Source organism: Mobula birostris, chromosome 9 (assembly GCF_030028105.1).
Source record: "Mobula birostris isolate sMobBir1 chromosome 9, sMobBir1.hap1, whole genome shotgun sequence".
Classification (NCBI taxonomy): domain Eukaryota; kingdom Metazoa; phylum Chordata; class Chondrichthyes; order Myliobatiformes; family Myliobatidae; genus Mobula; species Mobula birostris.
Window position 1 is genome coordinate 125,819,360 of NC_092378.1, and position 16,221 is coordinate 125,835,580.

The window sequence follows — 16,221 nt, forward strand, 5'->3', positions numbered from 1 at the left end:
TAGGCCCAGCTAAATTTTAATTTGTCCTTTATCAGTTTGAGTGTCACATTGACAAGCCTGCCTCTGGTGGTGTGCGCACTTCAAAGTCATCTACTGCCTTTTATTTAGACAAAGCAATAAACATTTGGTTGAACAATTCTCTTCACGGGCAGCAGTTTCCCTTTCTCAGGGATCTTCCTTTAATACTAGTTTGGCAGCTAATGGACATTTGGGAGCCCTGTGGTTGGAGTGTTAGAAAACAGTCATGGTCAAGTAACAAATTATAAATGGGCCTTTACAAATGTTTATTCCAATTCAACACTCTCAAGAATTACAAAACAGGCATAAAGTCTAGAATTTAACACATTGTACCAAAATTCAAGTATTTCCTAACCAGAACTACAAAAATTGGGATCAAGTTTTTTGCCCCTGAAGTAGCTATTTTGATCACACAATTCACATCACAGAATTAACATCAAATTTTATTTTCCTCTTGTGTGAATGGGAGCCAGTTAGCATTTATGCTCCACTCTAAGAGGGCTCTATCACTTTGCTTTAAACAGTATTATTCTGCCAGTTGCCGATCTCTGCTCATCTCCAATGGAAATTACCTTTGTACTGAATAAAGCATAGTAGGTTGCCCAAGAGGAAAACTTCAATAGTTACTTCTTTTATGCGCAATTAAAAACACACTTGGAGCAGATTGCAATAGCTGTAATTAAGTATCCCTCTTTCAACCCAGAAGTCTTCAACCTGAGAATAGGGCATTCTCTCTTCTGGGTTTTGGGCTTCTGTGCACCAGCCCTTGTACTAAGTTGTCAGTGTTTCCACACAGCTAACAAACTCCTGTTATAGCATGCTGTTACTTTTAATGCTGCCTTAAAATTTGCTATGATATTCAAGATGAGGCAAGGTATATGATGCTAAGCATTGTTTGTACTGAACTATAATCTTTCTGCCCACTTTCCTTAATCTTCTGTCAAGCTTTGTATAACAGAATAGCACTGAGGAAAGTTCTGATGTTTGAAAATCAGACTCTATTCGTCAATTATTTTGTTACTATTACAGAACCTATTTATAAAAATCAATAATTTTTGTAGTATTCATTTAAAAAGCAATAAACTTACTCGAAAATGGTCTCTACTTTTTCTTCAACTTTTGATTGTTCTCCATACTGTACATCTTCACATGCCTCCCAGAAACTAAGGTTCTCAGCTACAGTTTGAAAAGCAGAAAATTATTTCAGATACAAACATTTGAATTCAGAGTTCCACATTTCCATGTTATAGCTAAAAATAAGTTGCTGGAGGAACTCAGAAGCCTGAGCAGCATCTGTGGAAGCAAAGGGATAGGAGATATTTTGGGTTCAGACCTTGCATCAAAACCCACTGGGTTCCTCCAGCAGTTTGCTTTTTATTCCAGATTACAGTATTTGAAGTCTCCTATGTTTTATTGTACAGTCTTAGATTCTCTCAATTACTCCTACAGTAAATATAATATGGTGTGGAAAGGAAAGGTAAATCGCATCCGGAGTTTCTCCGGTTAGCGGACGATTTCCCTCCACACCTCTCTGACGTAGTGGGAAACCGCGTACGAGGCAAGTTACAGCAGTGGTTTGCCATTGCCTTCTGCCGGGTGAGTTTCCAAAGAGATCACCAGCTCGTAACCCAGCACGGATGGAAAGCATGCAGGGGAGCTGGCTGGATTTGAACTCGGGACCTTTCGTCCCGAAGTCCGATGCTGATGCCACTATGCCACCAGCCAGGTATATTCCACTGTAATTCATATCTAGTTCAAAAACGATTATAAAAACATTTTATCAGAATGCCTTTGAAATTAAGAACGCCAATGATGAAAATGCATCAAGTCAAACAATATTATTTACTTTTCTATTTTAGTTGAAGTATGAAAGACTGAGGTCATTTATCCTAAGAGAGATTTTATGGATTAAATTAAGGAAAAGCTACATACATATGCTGTTTATTATTAATTACAAAAATAATATCAAATGTGAAAATCCCACATTGTTTAAAAAGGTTGAATTTTTTTTACAAATTTGGGTATGAAAGTTTGGCAACAAGTGACTTTAAAAAGCGATGGTAATTATGACAAAAATGGTGATAATTTAACAGTCGTTAATGTAATGATTTTGAATTAATCTACCAGGATTCAGAAAAGCTGAGATGGCATTTGAATTTTCAGTTGGCACGAAATTCAAACAAGTTAAACTGGCAAGGAAGAAATTAAAGATGAAGTACAGTGATATTAGATTATAAACACAAGAGATTCTGTAGGTGCTGGAAATCCAGAGTAACACACACAGAATGCTGGAGGAACTCAACAGGCCAGGCAGCATTTAAGGAGAGGAATTAAGAGTTGATGTTTTGGGCTGAGACCTTTCATTTCCTTAGATGCTGCCTTACCTGCTCAGCCCCTCCAGCTCTTTTTGCGTCACGTGTCATTGGATTGGCTTCAAAGGCCAGATTCTCTGTGATGCTCCAAAACTGAGGAGAATGGAGAATATAGGTGGCATAATTTCGTAAACTGGTGGTATGGTGTACAAAGAAGGTTGTTTAAGGGTACAGTGGGATATTGATTAACTGGGACAGAAAAACAGATTGGACAAGTGCAAAGTGTTGTAATTTGGGATTTTAAACCAGGCCAGGACACACCACAAATAGCTGGGCCCTGAGCATTGTTGTTGAACAGAGAGACTCAGAACTATAAGTACATTATTTCCTGAAAGTGGTGACACAGACAAGATTGTGAAGGCATATAACAAGCTTGTTGTCGTTAGCTGTTGTGCTGAATACAAGAGTTGGGATGTCATGTTATAGTTGGACAAAATCCTGGTTAGAACACAAGGTTGCATACAATTCTGGTTGCTATACTCTAAGAGGAATGTCAATACATTACAGATGGTGTAGAAAAGATTCACAGGATATTGCCTGAACTGGGGGCTTGAGTTGTAAGAAGATATTGGTTAGATTGGGATGGTCTTTCTCGGAGTGGAGGCAGCTCAGGGTTGATTTTATAATGGTATATAAATTATGAAGGGCATGGATGAGGTATGATAGTCATGGTCCTTTTCCCAGGCTAGGGAAGCTTAGGTAAGAGGAAAAAGATTGAAATGGTTCTATGAGACAAGTTTTTCCACAGAGGATGATGGGTGTACGAAATGAGTTCTCAGAGAAAGTGATGAATGCAGGTACAATTGTAGCCATTTGAATGGGCACATAGATTGGGAAGGTTTAAAGGGATTTGGGCTAAATGCAAGGGAATGAGACTATCTTAGAGATGCATCTGGCTGAGCATCGATGAGTTGGGTTGAAGGGCCTGTTTCTATCTGTAGAAGTGTTTTACTGAGACCAGTTACATCATATACAGAATAAGAGCCAAAGTGCAACCAGAAATCAAACAGAATAAATCAGTGAGCAAGGAAACAGAAAAGCAAATGGCTTTACGGTGGTTCAGACTTGTATGTGAATCTTGGGCCACAGTTGTTTTAATCACAAATTTCCTGACACTTGGTGCTACTAAGCACCTTCCTGACTTATGTGCTATCCACGTACTCCTACCATTAAACAAATGCAAAATGTTTTGCTCGAAATTTGAAATAGACAAGATTTGGGATACCAAAACAGGATACAAGGGAAAATATTTGAGTTGATGTTAAAGGTGCATGACATATCAGAAGTGGCTGGTCTTACACACATAGGAAGTTCTCAACAACTTTTGTGTTCTGCACCTCTCATTTCCAGCTTATTTTTCTCTCCTTGGTCCTGATTCATCTCCTGTATTTACACTTCCTCCAGCTATCATTAACAGCCTTCACCACCCTCTCACATACAGCACCAATACCATCTGTATCATCGGGATTCTCTTGGTCTCCACCCCACTGTAACTATTCCCTTTGTTCTCTCCACTCCTCCCTCTTCTCACCAATTCAAAGCAGGCTTTTTTTCCCCCTCGTTTTTCCCACTTTTGGTGAAAGGATATTGATCTGAAGCATCCACACTTTTGTCTCCTACCACAGATGCTGCTTGACCTGCTGAGTATCTTTGGCATTTTCTGTTTTCATTTTAGGTTATTCCTACCAGCATTTCACATTTCAATTCTTTATGCCAATTATTATTTTATTTGTTATAATACAAACATTGATGCAATCTTATTTCTTTCTTTTTATTTTCTTTACTGAAAGGTTTGGTAACAGGCTCCACCAGCCCAACGAGTTCGTGCTGCCCATTTATGCCCATGTGACTGATTAACCCATTAACCCCTATGGTTTTGGAATTTGGGAGGAAACCAGCACATGGGGAAAAACTTCAGTCACAGAGAGAACAAACAAACTCCTTACACACAGCAGTGGAACTGAACCCCGAGCACTGTGATAGTATTATGCCTGACCAACTACTCTACCATGCTGTGGTCGTCTATTGATATGATTTTGTTCTTTCTTTTCTTGTTCAGAACACAATTTGTTATTTTGAATTCCTGAGCACTGTTGAAAATTCACTATAAATCTACCCTTTCATAATTCCTCACAGAGGTGTATTGGTATCCCAGCATGGTGAGCTTGAGCTAGATAAAGAACACTTCTTTTTTTTTTAAATTTATTTTTATTGAAGGAATGACACAATACAGAATATACAATGGATTACATTTTCCTCCATTTTGCTTTAGTATCGTACCCCCAAAACAAACCGCCCCCCACCCGCCCTCCCCGAACATATCATGGCAGCTAATATATTTACAACACAACAATTCACAAATACAAGTACGGACATTTCACAACCATACCCCCACACTACTTCAAGACGACGGCTCACACACATCTGCAACATGTCAGATGATCCAAAATACACTCATATTTACAATTCATCAACCACCCTGTGAGGTAAATTATAAGCGTGTTAAATGGGAGGCAACTTCCCAAGTACACTCAAATGCCCTCAACTAGTAGGTAACTCCTTAAGACTCCCAAAATATGATAAGCAAGGTCCCCATTTCGAATAGAACTTTTTCACAGACCCCCTCAAAGTGAATTTAATCTTTTCTAATTTCAGAAAAAACATTACATCTTCTAACCAAGCAGCAGCAGTTGGGAGAGTGGCAGATTTCCAAACCAGCAAAATTCTCCTACGGGCCAATAGCGATGTAAATGCAATGATATCTGACCGGCTTGCATTTAAACCCAAATCATCATCTGACACACCAAATACAGCTATAAGCGGGCACGGTCTCAGTGTCACCCCCAAAACCTCACTGATAATTTTAAAAAGCAGTGCCCAATAGTCATCAAGCCGAAGGCATGACCAAAATGCATGTACTAAACCAGCCGGAGAGAAGGAACACCTGTCACAGCCAGCGTCTGTCCCAGGGTATATGTCTGCCAGTCTGGCTTTACTTAAATGTATCCTGTGTAAAACTTTAAATTGTATAAACCCAAGTCTAGCACATGATGATGAGAAATGAACCCTATTCAATACTTTTGCCCAATATTCCTCAGCCAGATCCATACCGAGGTCATCCTCCCACCTACTCTTAGTTTTGTTTAGATCTTGAACTTCCAAAGACATCAGCTGAGAGTATAGTTCAGAGATCAGCCCCTTATTTTTAAAGCTAAGAGTGAATTTTTCCCATAACATAGCAGGTGGTAGAACAGGAAAAGAAGGAAATTTTTCCTTGACAAAGTGGCAAATCTGCAGGTATTTAAAAAAATGATTATGCCATACATACCGCGCAGGTTATCAAAACTATCAAATATGTTATCAGTATACAAATCCTTAATGCACATAAGACCGTTCAAACCCCATTGTCTGAAAGCTGAACCGAATGTGGAGGGAGAAAATAAATGATTTTTATGAATGGGGCCCAAAACTGAAGCTGATATGAACTTACAGTGGCAGAGAAATCGATTAAAAATTTTGAGGGTGGAGAGCACGACCAGGTTAGATGTGAATTGAGAGGATTTCAATGGTAAGGAAGAATACACCAAAGCTGGGAGAGCGAGGAGTGGCAAGACCGTGACTCAAGCAGGCACCAGATTATATCTAGCTGGTGAAGCCAAAATAATACTTTTTGAATGTTCGATGCCCAGTAATAATGAATAAAGCTGGGAAGACCCACTCCACCTACATTACGACCTCGTTGGAGAGTGTGCTTATTAACCCTTGGGACCTTATTTTCCCAAATAAAGGAGGTTATAGCTTGGTCGACTGATTTAAAAAATAATTTAGATAAGAAAACTGGCAAACACTGAAACAAATAGAGAAATCTAGGAAGTATAGTTGTTTTCACTGACTGAATTCTCCCAGCTATAGTAAGGGGTAAACTGCGCCATCTCTCGAAATCAGCCTTCATTTGGCTAACCTGAGGCTTGTAGTTAGCTTCAAACAGAGATGTAAAAGAGTGAGTAATATGTATTCCTAGGTATATAGAACCATCTTGAGATAAAGGAAAAGGCAAGGATTCCTGTCAGATCTGTAGGACCAAGTTATTAATGGGAAAGCATTTGCTTTTTTGAAAGTTCAGTTTATAGCCAGAGAAGGCTCCAAATTGACCTAATAATGACACAATAGCAGGACTACTACCTACAGGGTCGCTAACATAAAGTACGAGGTCATCAGCATATAGGGAAACACGGTGTTCCATGTCCCCTCTTCTAACACCTTGAAATAATGTAGTTGACTTAAGTGCAATAGAAAGAGGCTCAATTGCAATTGCAAAAAGAAGAGGGGACAATGGGCAGCCTTGGCAAGTGCCACGTGTTAATGGGAAATAGTCAGATCGAAAATAATTTGTCTGTTTACATGCTAAAGGCGAGTGGTGTAATAGCTTAACCCAAGCTATAAATATTCTGCCAAATCCAAATTTCTCCAAAACACTAAACAAGTATACCCACTCCACTCTATCAAACACCTTCTCTGCATCCAAGGAGATAACAACCTCTGGACTTGGAGAATCACTGGGTGAATAAACCACATCAGCCAGTCGACGGATATTAAAAAAAGAATAGTGATTTTTAATAAAACCTGTTTGATCATCTGAAATTATCTTGGGAAGGGGACGTTCTGAACGACATGCAAGCACTTTAGCCAAAATTTTCACATCTACATTCAAAAGTGAGATGGGGCGATATGATACACATTGAGTCAGGTCCTTGTCCTTTTTAAGAAGTAGTGAAAGAGAAAGGGGTAAGCAGCCGCTCTCCAAAGATTCCTGAAACACTTCTAGAAGGACCGGTATGAGCTTATCCTTAAAGTTCTTATAAAATTCTATTGGATAACCATCAGGACCTGGGGACTTACCACTCTGCATAGCCATAATGGCATTATTAATCTCTTCCTGCCCAAGAGTCTGATCTAGGTTCTCCACCTCCTCTGGTTCAAGAGTTGGTATTTCCAAATTATCTAAAAAATGTTCCATATTTGTTTTATCTGAAGGGAACTCTGAGGCATACAGAGAGGAATAAAAAGTTGCAAAGATGTTATTAATCTCTTTTGGATTGCTTCTCAAGTTCTGGTGCGTGTCTCTTATCTGGGGAATAAGTCGTGATGCAGCTTGACGTTTCAACTGATGAGCCATAAGCCGGCTCGCCTTGTCACCATATCAATAATAGAGGCCACGTGTCTTAAGAATTGATTGTTCTGATAGGTTTGTAGATAGAAGATTAAACTTCGCTTGCAAATCAACCTGGCTTTTATATAATTCCGCAGTGGGTGCCTCAGAGTATTTTCTATCCAGGTCCAAAATAGATTGCAATAACACTTGCATTTCCTTCCTACACTCTTTATTGGTATGTGAAGTATAAGATATTATTTGACCCCTCAAGTAAGCTTTTAAAGTTTCCCAAAGTAAAGAGTACGATACCGACTCAGTTTTGTTACTCAAAGAATGTGTCAATATTAGCCGATATATAACTACGAAATTTCTCATTAGAAAGCAAAAGGGGATTAAGTCTCCACAGAGGCCGTTCTCTAACGTTTATAGGAAAACATAGGTCCAGTTTCACGGGTGAGTGATCAGATATAACTATAGCAGTGTATTCAATTTGTCTAATCATTGGTATCAAGGAGTTATCTATAAAGAAATAGTCTAGTCTAGAATAGGAGTGGTGAACATGAGAGAAGAAAGAGAATTGCCTAACTGATGGATTCAAAAATCTCCAAGGATCCATATAACCATTTTGTTGCATAAACATCGAGAAGGCCTTTGCCATACCAGAAAATGTTCCCCTAGGGCATGACCTATCAAGCAGTGGGTCAATAGCACAGTTCAAATCTCCGGAAAAGGTTAGCTTATGTGTATTCAGGTTAGGTATTAATGACAAAACCTTATTTGCAAATTGGACATCGTCCCAATTAGGAGCATAAACATTTACCAAAATAACAGGTATCTGAAAGAGAGAACCAGAGACTATAATAAAGCGACCATTAGGGTCACTGATTATATCAGATGGTGTGAGCTGCATTCTTTTGGTGATTATATTGCCACCCCCCTGGACCTACTATTAAATCTGGAATGAAAAACCTGACTAATCCATGCTTTACGAAGTCTATTATGGTCCTCCACTCTTAAATGTGTCTCCTGTAGAAATAGTATATCTGCTTTTAATTGTTTCAGATGGGAGAAAACTTTAGCTCTTTTAACTGGACCATTGAGCCCCTTTGCATTCCAAGAAATAAACCTCACAGGGTGGCCTCCATCAGCAGCACTCACGTTAACCATATCAAAAGACACACAGGGCCTACAATCCAAAACAGTGCGAGGGCATCAGTTGCACACAATAACGCACAATGAAAAGAAAGTCTGATCAATCCGTAACACACAAAAGAATAAACTGCCATGGTAATCCCCCAAAACACTCCCCCCACCCCTTTACACAAACAACCAAAAAACCCAATTAACCCCCGAAACCTAGATCTACCTCCCCAATTGAGGATGATCGCAGGCAAAACCCAACTTCCATGGCGTTCCCCATACAGCCCAACTTTCAATCTAATCTAGGATGGCTCCCCTCCTTAACATTTATTCTATCACTTATACTACCTTTAATATAACATATAGGCTAAAGATGACACAGGTCAAGCTAAGGATTAAAAACAAAAAAAAAAACAGAGCAACTTAAACGCCCGAGATACAAATCCCAAATATTTACATCTTGCTGGTTGAAAGTTTTTGTTAATCAGTTTCGGCAGCATAGCAGTTCGACCTGATCGCGTTCCACAAATTAAACTGGAAAAAATGAACAAAGAAGTGGATTGTGAAAATTAACAGTTTGCCTTGGCATGAGGCCCCTTCCATGCTGCATGGATAACCTAAAAAAGAAAGTCATTGCTCTTCTCATTCTTCTTTTCCCCAGCGCGAATGGTGAAACTCTTTGGCCACCTCTGGTGTATGGAAATAATGCTTTTTACCTTCATGTATGACCCGGAGCTCGGCAGGATACAAGAGGCCAAACCTGAGCCCTTTCCCGTAAAGCAGGGATTTCACCTCCTTGAAACCTGCTCATTTTCTCCCCAGCTCCGCACTAAAATCTTCATAAAAAAACACGCGGTGTCCGCGGAAATACAGCTTCTGCTTCCGTCTGTTGATGATGCGTTGCTTATCTTGAAAAAAGTGAAAGCAAACCAGGAACGTTCTTGGTCTCGTTTGCTTGGCTCCAGAGACACCGGATGGTTTACGTCCGACTCGGTGAGCACGCGAAAGTACGAGAGGACTTGGGGAAAAATTTGTCCCCAGCACTTTGTCAAAAAACTCAGTCATAAATTTAACAGAGTCCGAACCTTCCAAATTTTCAGGAATGCCGACCACTCTCAGATTGGATCTCTGCGACCGATTTTCCAGGTCATCAAGCTTTCCCTTCAGGAATGCGTTTTCGCTCTGCAACGCTGCAATGGCAGCTTCGGCGCTCACCAGTCGGTCACTGTAATCATTCAGGCCGTCTTCAACCCCACGAATGCATTCATCGTGCGACTCGTAAGAAGACATAATTTGTTCCATGGTAGCATTCACTGGTGATAAAGCATCTTCAAGTTCTCTTTTTAGGGCAGAATGCACCGCTTGCGTCATGTCAGTAATAAGTACTAAACGAAGCCTCTCCAAGTCATCGGGTAGTGCAGGTTTGGGTCCAGTTCCAGCAGCATGCAACGGCGCCATTACTGTAACATCCGCCTTCTTGCTCGAGGCTTTGCTATCTTTTTCCCCAGTTTTACTTCGAAGGTACATTCTACTTGCCATTTCAATGTCCAGCTATGTCCCATGTTGTTCACAACGGTAAACATTCAGTTATCTTGAGTATACGGCAAAGATAAACAGGTAGATTTTCAATAAGAATCGGGAGCCACACTCACATGCACCGACTCACTCCATACTCGATCTTGGAAGTCTCTTCCTTTTCTTTTTAAATCTTTTTATTAATTTTCAAAATTATAAACTCAATAACAAATTTGGTACAAAGAAATTGGAATAATGCTAATCAGCATATATAAAACGAATTTTAAGTAACATAGATATAAAAGACTTCCAAACTCATAATGAAATTAGTCATTAAAAAATAAAAAGAAAAAAAATATATAAACCAAAAAAAAACCCCAAAAAAGGCAAAACAAGGCTAGACCAATAGCTTGTATCAGACGCGTTCAGTAATGTCGTTAACTCCGCTCCTCTAATCATATAATTTAAGTTTAAAAAAATGATTCGGAAAGGTCAGATTACATCATATGAAAATGTTGCATAAAAGGTTTCCAAGTTTCTTCAAATTTAACCGAAGGGTCAAAAATATCACTTCTAATTTTTTCTAAATTTAAACTTAATATAGTTTGAGAAAACCATTGGAATGTAGTTGGAGGATTAGTTTCCTTCCAGTTCAACAAAATAGATCTTCTCACCACTAAAGTAACAAATGCTATCATCCGACAGGCTGAAGAAGACAAAGGTCTATGTTCTACCATTGGCAATCCAAAAATTGCCGTAATAGGATGGGGGTTTAAATCAAAGCATAGAACTGTTGAAATAATATCAAAAATATCTTTCCAATATTTTTCCAAAAGAGGACAAGACCAAAACATATGAGTTAAAGAGGCCACTTCAGAGTGACATCTATCACAAATAGGATTTAAGGAACACTTCAACAGAAGTTTCCTTTGCAACCAGAAAACAATGGATCACAGAATGGACATTTACTGCCGTAACTGCTTGGCTCTGGGGAATAAATGCCAATTCTTGGAACAGCTTTCACATGAAAGAGATTCTATTTTGGAAGAGCAACACTTTGTCCATTCACCACAGATCAGCAATAAATAAAATCTTTCTCCAACTGTTCTACAACAAATCTTTTAGAACTCTTTGATGAGGTAACCAAAAGCATGATGAGGGGAGGGTAGTGAACGTTGTCTCTTTAGGCTTCAGCAGGGCCTTTGGCAAGGTCCCTGTCGAAGTAGGCTGATCTGTGAAGATTAGGTCCCATGGAATCAAGGCAAACTCAAAAATGGCTCAGAGGTTAGAAGCAGAAGGTGGTGGTTGAAGGATGTTCTCAGAATGGAGAAAGTGACTGGTGTTGTGTTGCAAGGGTCAACGTGGGGAATCTTGCTTTGTAATCATCTTTATAAATAATAAAATGTGAATATACAAGGCTTGATCAGCAAATTTGCAGATAACACAAAATTAGGTGTTGTTGATAGCAAAGGGAGGGATAGAGGAGAATAAGACCTTAAGACCATAAGACAAAGGAGCAGAAGTCGGCCATTTGGCCCATTGAGTCTGCTCTGCCATTTTATCATAAGCTGATCCATTCTCCTATTTAGTCCCACTCCCCCGCCTTCTCACCATAACCTTTGATGCCCTGGCTACTCAGATACCTATCAATCTCTGCCTTAAATACACCCAATGACTTGGCCTCCACTGCCACCCATGGCAACAAATTCTATAGATTCACCACCCTCTGGCTAAAAAAATTTCTTCACATCTCTGTTCTGAATGGGCACCCTTCAATCCTTAAGTCATGCCTTCTCGTACTAGACTCCCCCATCATGGGAAATAACTTTGCCACATCCACTCTGTCCATGCCATTCAACATTCGAAATGTTTCTGTGAGGTCCCCCTCATTCTTCTACAGTCCAAGAACAGACAAACGTTCCTCATATGTTAACCCTCTCATTCCCAGAATAATTCTAGTGAATCTTCTCTGTACACTCTCCAACATCAGCACATCCTTTCTTAAATAAGGAGAACAAAACTGCCCACAGTACTCCAAGTGAGGTCTTACCAGCGCCTTATAGAGCCTCAACATCACATCCCTGCTCGTATACTCTATTCCTCTAGAAATGAATGCCAACATTGCATTCGCCTTCTTCACCACTGACTCAACCTGGAGGTTAACCTTAAGGGTATCCTGCACGAGGACTCCCAAGTCCCGTTGCATCTCAGAACTTTGAATTCTCTCCCCGTTTAAATAATAGTCTGCCCATTTATTTCTTCTGCCAAAATGCATAACCATACACTTTACAACATTGTATTTCATTTGCAACTTCTTTGCCCATTCTTCCAATCTATCCAAGTCTCTCTGCAGACTCTCTGTTTCCTCAGCACTACCGGCCCCTCCACCTATCTTCATATCGTCAGCAAACTTAGCCACAAAGCCATCTATTCCATAATCCAAATTGTTGATGTACAATGTAAAAAGAAGCGGCCCCAACACGGACCCCTATGAAACACCACCGGTAACCTTTATTCCCACTCTCTGTTTCCTGCCAATCAGCCAACACCCTATCCACGTATGTAACTTTCCCGTAATTCTATGGGCTCTTATCTTGTTAAGCAGCCTCATGTGTGGCACCTTGTCAGAGGCCTTCTGAAAAATCCAAATATACAACATCCATTGCATCTCCCTTGTCTAGCCTACTTGTGATTTCCTCAAAAAATTGTAATAGGTTTGTCCGGCAGGATTTTCCTTTAAGGAAACCATGCTGAGTGCTGCCTATCTTGTCATATGCCTCCAGGTACTCCATAACCTCATCCTTGACAATCGACTCCAACAACTTCCCAACCACCGATGTCAAGCTAACAGGTCTATAATTTTCTTTTTGCTTCCTTGCCCCCTTTTTAAATAGAGGAGTGACATTTGCATATAAATGCATAGTTCATTGAAAGCAGCATCATAGGTAAGGTGGTGGAAAAGGCATTTACATGTTGACCTTCAGTAGTCAGGGCACTGAGTATAGAAGCTGGGACATTATGCTGCGGTTGTTTACTTGTAAGGCTACTTGGAGTACCCGTGCACAATCTTGGTCACCCTGTCAAAGATGTGGTTAAGTTGGAAAGCGTTAAAGGGAAAGGTTTGCCAGGCCATGTAAATTCCCTGGAATTCAGGAGAATGAGGAGCAACCTCAGAGAAGTGTTTAACAGTGTGAGGGGCATAGGTAAGGTGGATGGTAACAGCATCAAAGGAGTCCAAAACAAGGGGCATAGACTTAGGGTGAGAAGGTAAGGATTTAAAAGGCACCTAAGAGGCAACTTTCTGACACAGAGAAGGATGAGTATTTGGAATGAACTGCCAGTGAAAGTGGTTGAGGCAGGAACAATAATATCATTGAAGAAGCACTAGATAGGCCCATGGAGGGGAAGGGTCTGGAGAGATATGGATCAAATGCACTAGCCAGCTGGACAATGATGTCAACCTGAACTTATTGGGCCAAAGAGCCTGTATTCATTCTGTACTGCTCCATGACTCTAAATATAGGGTAGATTCCAACTCCATCTCATACCAGGGTTACAGCAGAGATAAAGATCATTTATTTAAACAAATATTAAAGCCTATATAAATAAGCTTATATTTTGTTGTAACATAGATAGGAAGCAACCTGGCCCATTGAGTCGATGCTGGTCTCAGTATTGCCATAAATCAGAATCAGGTTTAATATCACCGGCACGTGTTGTGAAATTTACGTAAATATGTAAATCAATGACAGGAAATATATATAAAATAGATTAAAAATAGTGCAAAAACAGAAATAATATTTAATTTTTAAAAAACATGAGGTATGTTTCTGGGTTCAATGTCCCTTTAGGAATCGGATGGCAGAGGGGAAGAAGCTGTCCCTGAATCACTGACTGTGTGGCAGGCTAGATGCAGGAAGATTGTTCCCGATGTTGGGGAAGTCCAGAACAAGGGGTCACAGTTTGAGGATAAAGGGGAAGCCTTTTAGGACCGAGATTAGGAAAAACTTCTTCACACAGAGTAGTGAATCTGTGGAATTCTCTGCCACAGGAAACAGTTGAGGCCAGTTCATTGGCTATATTTAAGAGGGAGTTAGATATGGCCCTTGTGGCTACGGGGATCAGGGGGTATGGAGGGAAGGCTGGTGCAGGGTTCTGAGTTGGATGATCAGCCATGATCATAATAAATGGCGGTGCAGGCTCGAAGGGCCGAATAGCCTACTCCTGCACCTCTTTTCTATGTCTCTATGTGTGCCTTCAGGCTTCTGTACCTCCTACCTGATACTCTTACTCTTACTACCTACCTCCTACTCTTCAATGAGAAGACGGCATGTCCTGAGTGACAGGAGCCCTTAATAATAGATGTTGCCGTTCTGAGGCACCACTCCTTGAAGATGTCTTGGATACTATTAAGACTACTACCCAAGATGGAGCTGACTTAAGTTCACAACTCTCTGCAACTTTCTTTGATCCCGTGTAGTAGCCCCCCCCTCCCGCATACGAGACAGTGATGCAGCCTGTCAGAATGCTCCCCACGGTACAGCTATAGATGTTTGAGTGCTTCAGATGACAAAGCAAATCTCTTCAAACTCCCAATGAAATATAGCCGCCGCCTTGCCTTCTTTATAGCTGCATCGATATGTTGGGGCCAGGTTAGATCCTCCGAGATCTTGACATCCAGCAATTTGAAATTGCTCACTCTCTCCACTTCTGACCCTCATAAGTTCCAGTCCCCATTTGATCCTCTGCAGTCTATTCTTTCTCACATGTCCATCAACTCCCACCGATTCTCCCACCACTCACCTACACGAGAGAAACTTACATCATCAGCTAACCGGCCACCACATCTTTGGGATGTGGATAGAACCCGGAGCATCTGGGAGAAATACACCCTGCGAAAGGGGAGGACAGGCAAACTTCACGCAATATCAAAATCTAATCTGGGTCACTTTAGATGTCAGGTAGACACCAACAATCTGCCGCCCTTTTAAATATGAGCAGGTGAGCCAGTTATTACACAATTTTGATTGTATTGTGCTTACCACTTATCTCTTTTTCCAGAAAGCGTCTAAATTCCTGCCGCCCCAAGGGATCTTTGAGCAGCTCCTGAAAACTGAAAGCCCAGCGTTCCACACGTAACCTTGTTGGGACAGCCACTCTGTCAACAGCGGGAAATCAGTCAACATCTGTTCTGCTTTGCTGCATAGATTACTAACCGAATAATACAACCTAATCTGGATAATTACACTATATCTTTGGTCACTGGCCAGGAACAAATAACTTAACAATTTTCTTAGATATTTCTGTGGGAATATATCCTGTGGGGGATGGGGAGGGGGAAAGAAAGGGATACTTTACCATGGCAACAGAAAGCTCGCTTGAGGTACTTCTTGTTCACACACTGTGATTAGATAAACCAATGCTCATTTATATTGGCTGAGAAAGAGAAGGCCTGCTAAAGGGCTTGCTGCAATCAATTCCAAGGTCCAAGATTCTTAACCTTTCCCTGGAACTACTGTCCTTGGGGAAATGGGCACATTACATCCATGGTTTGAAAGAAAGTGCTTTCACTTCCCTTGCCTATAAAAATAGCAGCTTAACTTGTAGCTGGTGCTTCGCATAGTTGTGGAAACGGGCATACATACCTCAGGTACAATATGCCACTGGGCACTACAGTGCATCTTTCTAGGAAGAAAAGGCAGTAAAATAATGTAAATGGAGATGCTGGAATGGGGAGTCCCAGGGGATATACTCGTAATTACGTCTTTTACACAAGAGATTTTGCAGATGCTGAAAATCCAGAGCAATACATGCAAAATGCTGGAGGAACTCAGCAGTTCAGGCATCATCTATGGAGATGAACAATTAACATTTTGGGCCAAAACTCTTCATCAGGACTGGAAAGGAAGACTGCAGGTCAGAATAAGGTGGGGAGAGGGGAAGGAATACAAGCTGGCAGGTGATAGGTGAAGCCAGCTGAGGGGGAAAGTACATTGGTGTGTGGGGAAGTGGGAATGAAGTGAG

General features: G+C 40.6%; 1 protein-coding gene across 1 annotated transcript in view; it reads right to left on the minus strand.

Moving 5' to 3' along the window:
• rgs11 (regulator of G protein signaling 11) overlaps positions 1-16,221 on the minus strand; it is a 172,504-nt gene that overhangs the window by 56,607 nt on the left and 99,676 nt on the right. The window contains exons 13-14 of the mRNA XM_072267311.1: positions 15,240-15,355; positions 1,107-1,194 (exon numbers count right to left, since the gene is read on the minus strand). Coding sequence (XP_072123412.1) covers positions 1,107-1,194; positions 15,240-15,355 — 204 coding nt within the window. The remainder of the gene's footprint in view (positions 1-1,106; positions 1,195-15,239; positions 15,356-16,221) is intronic.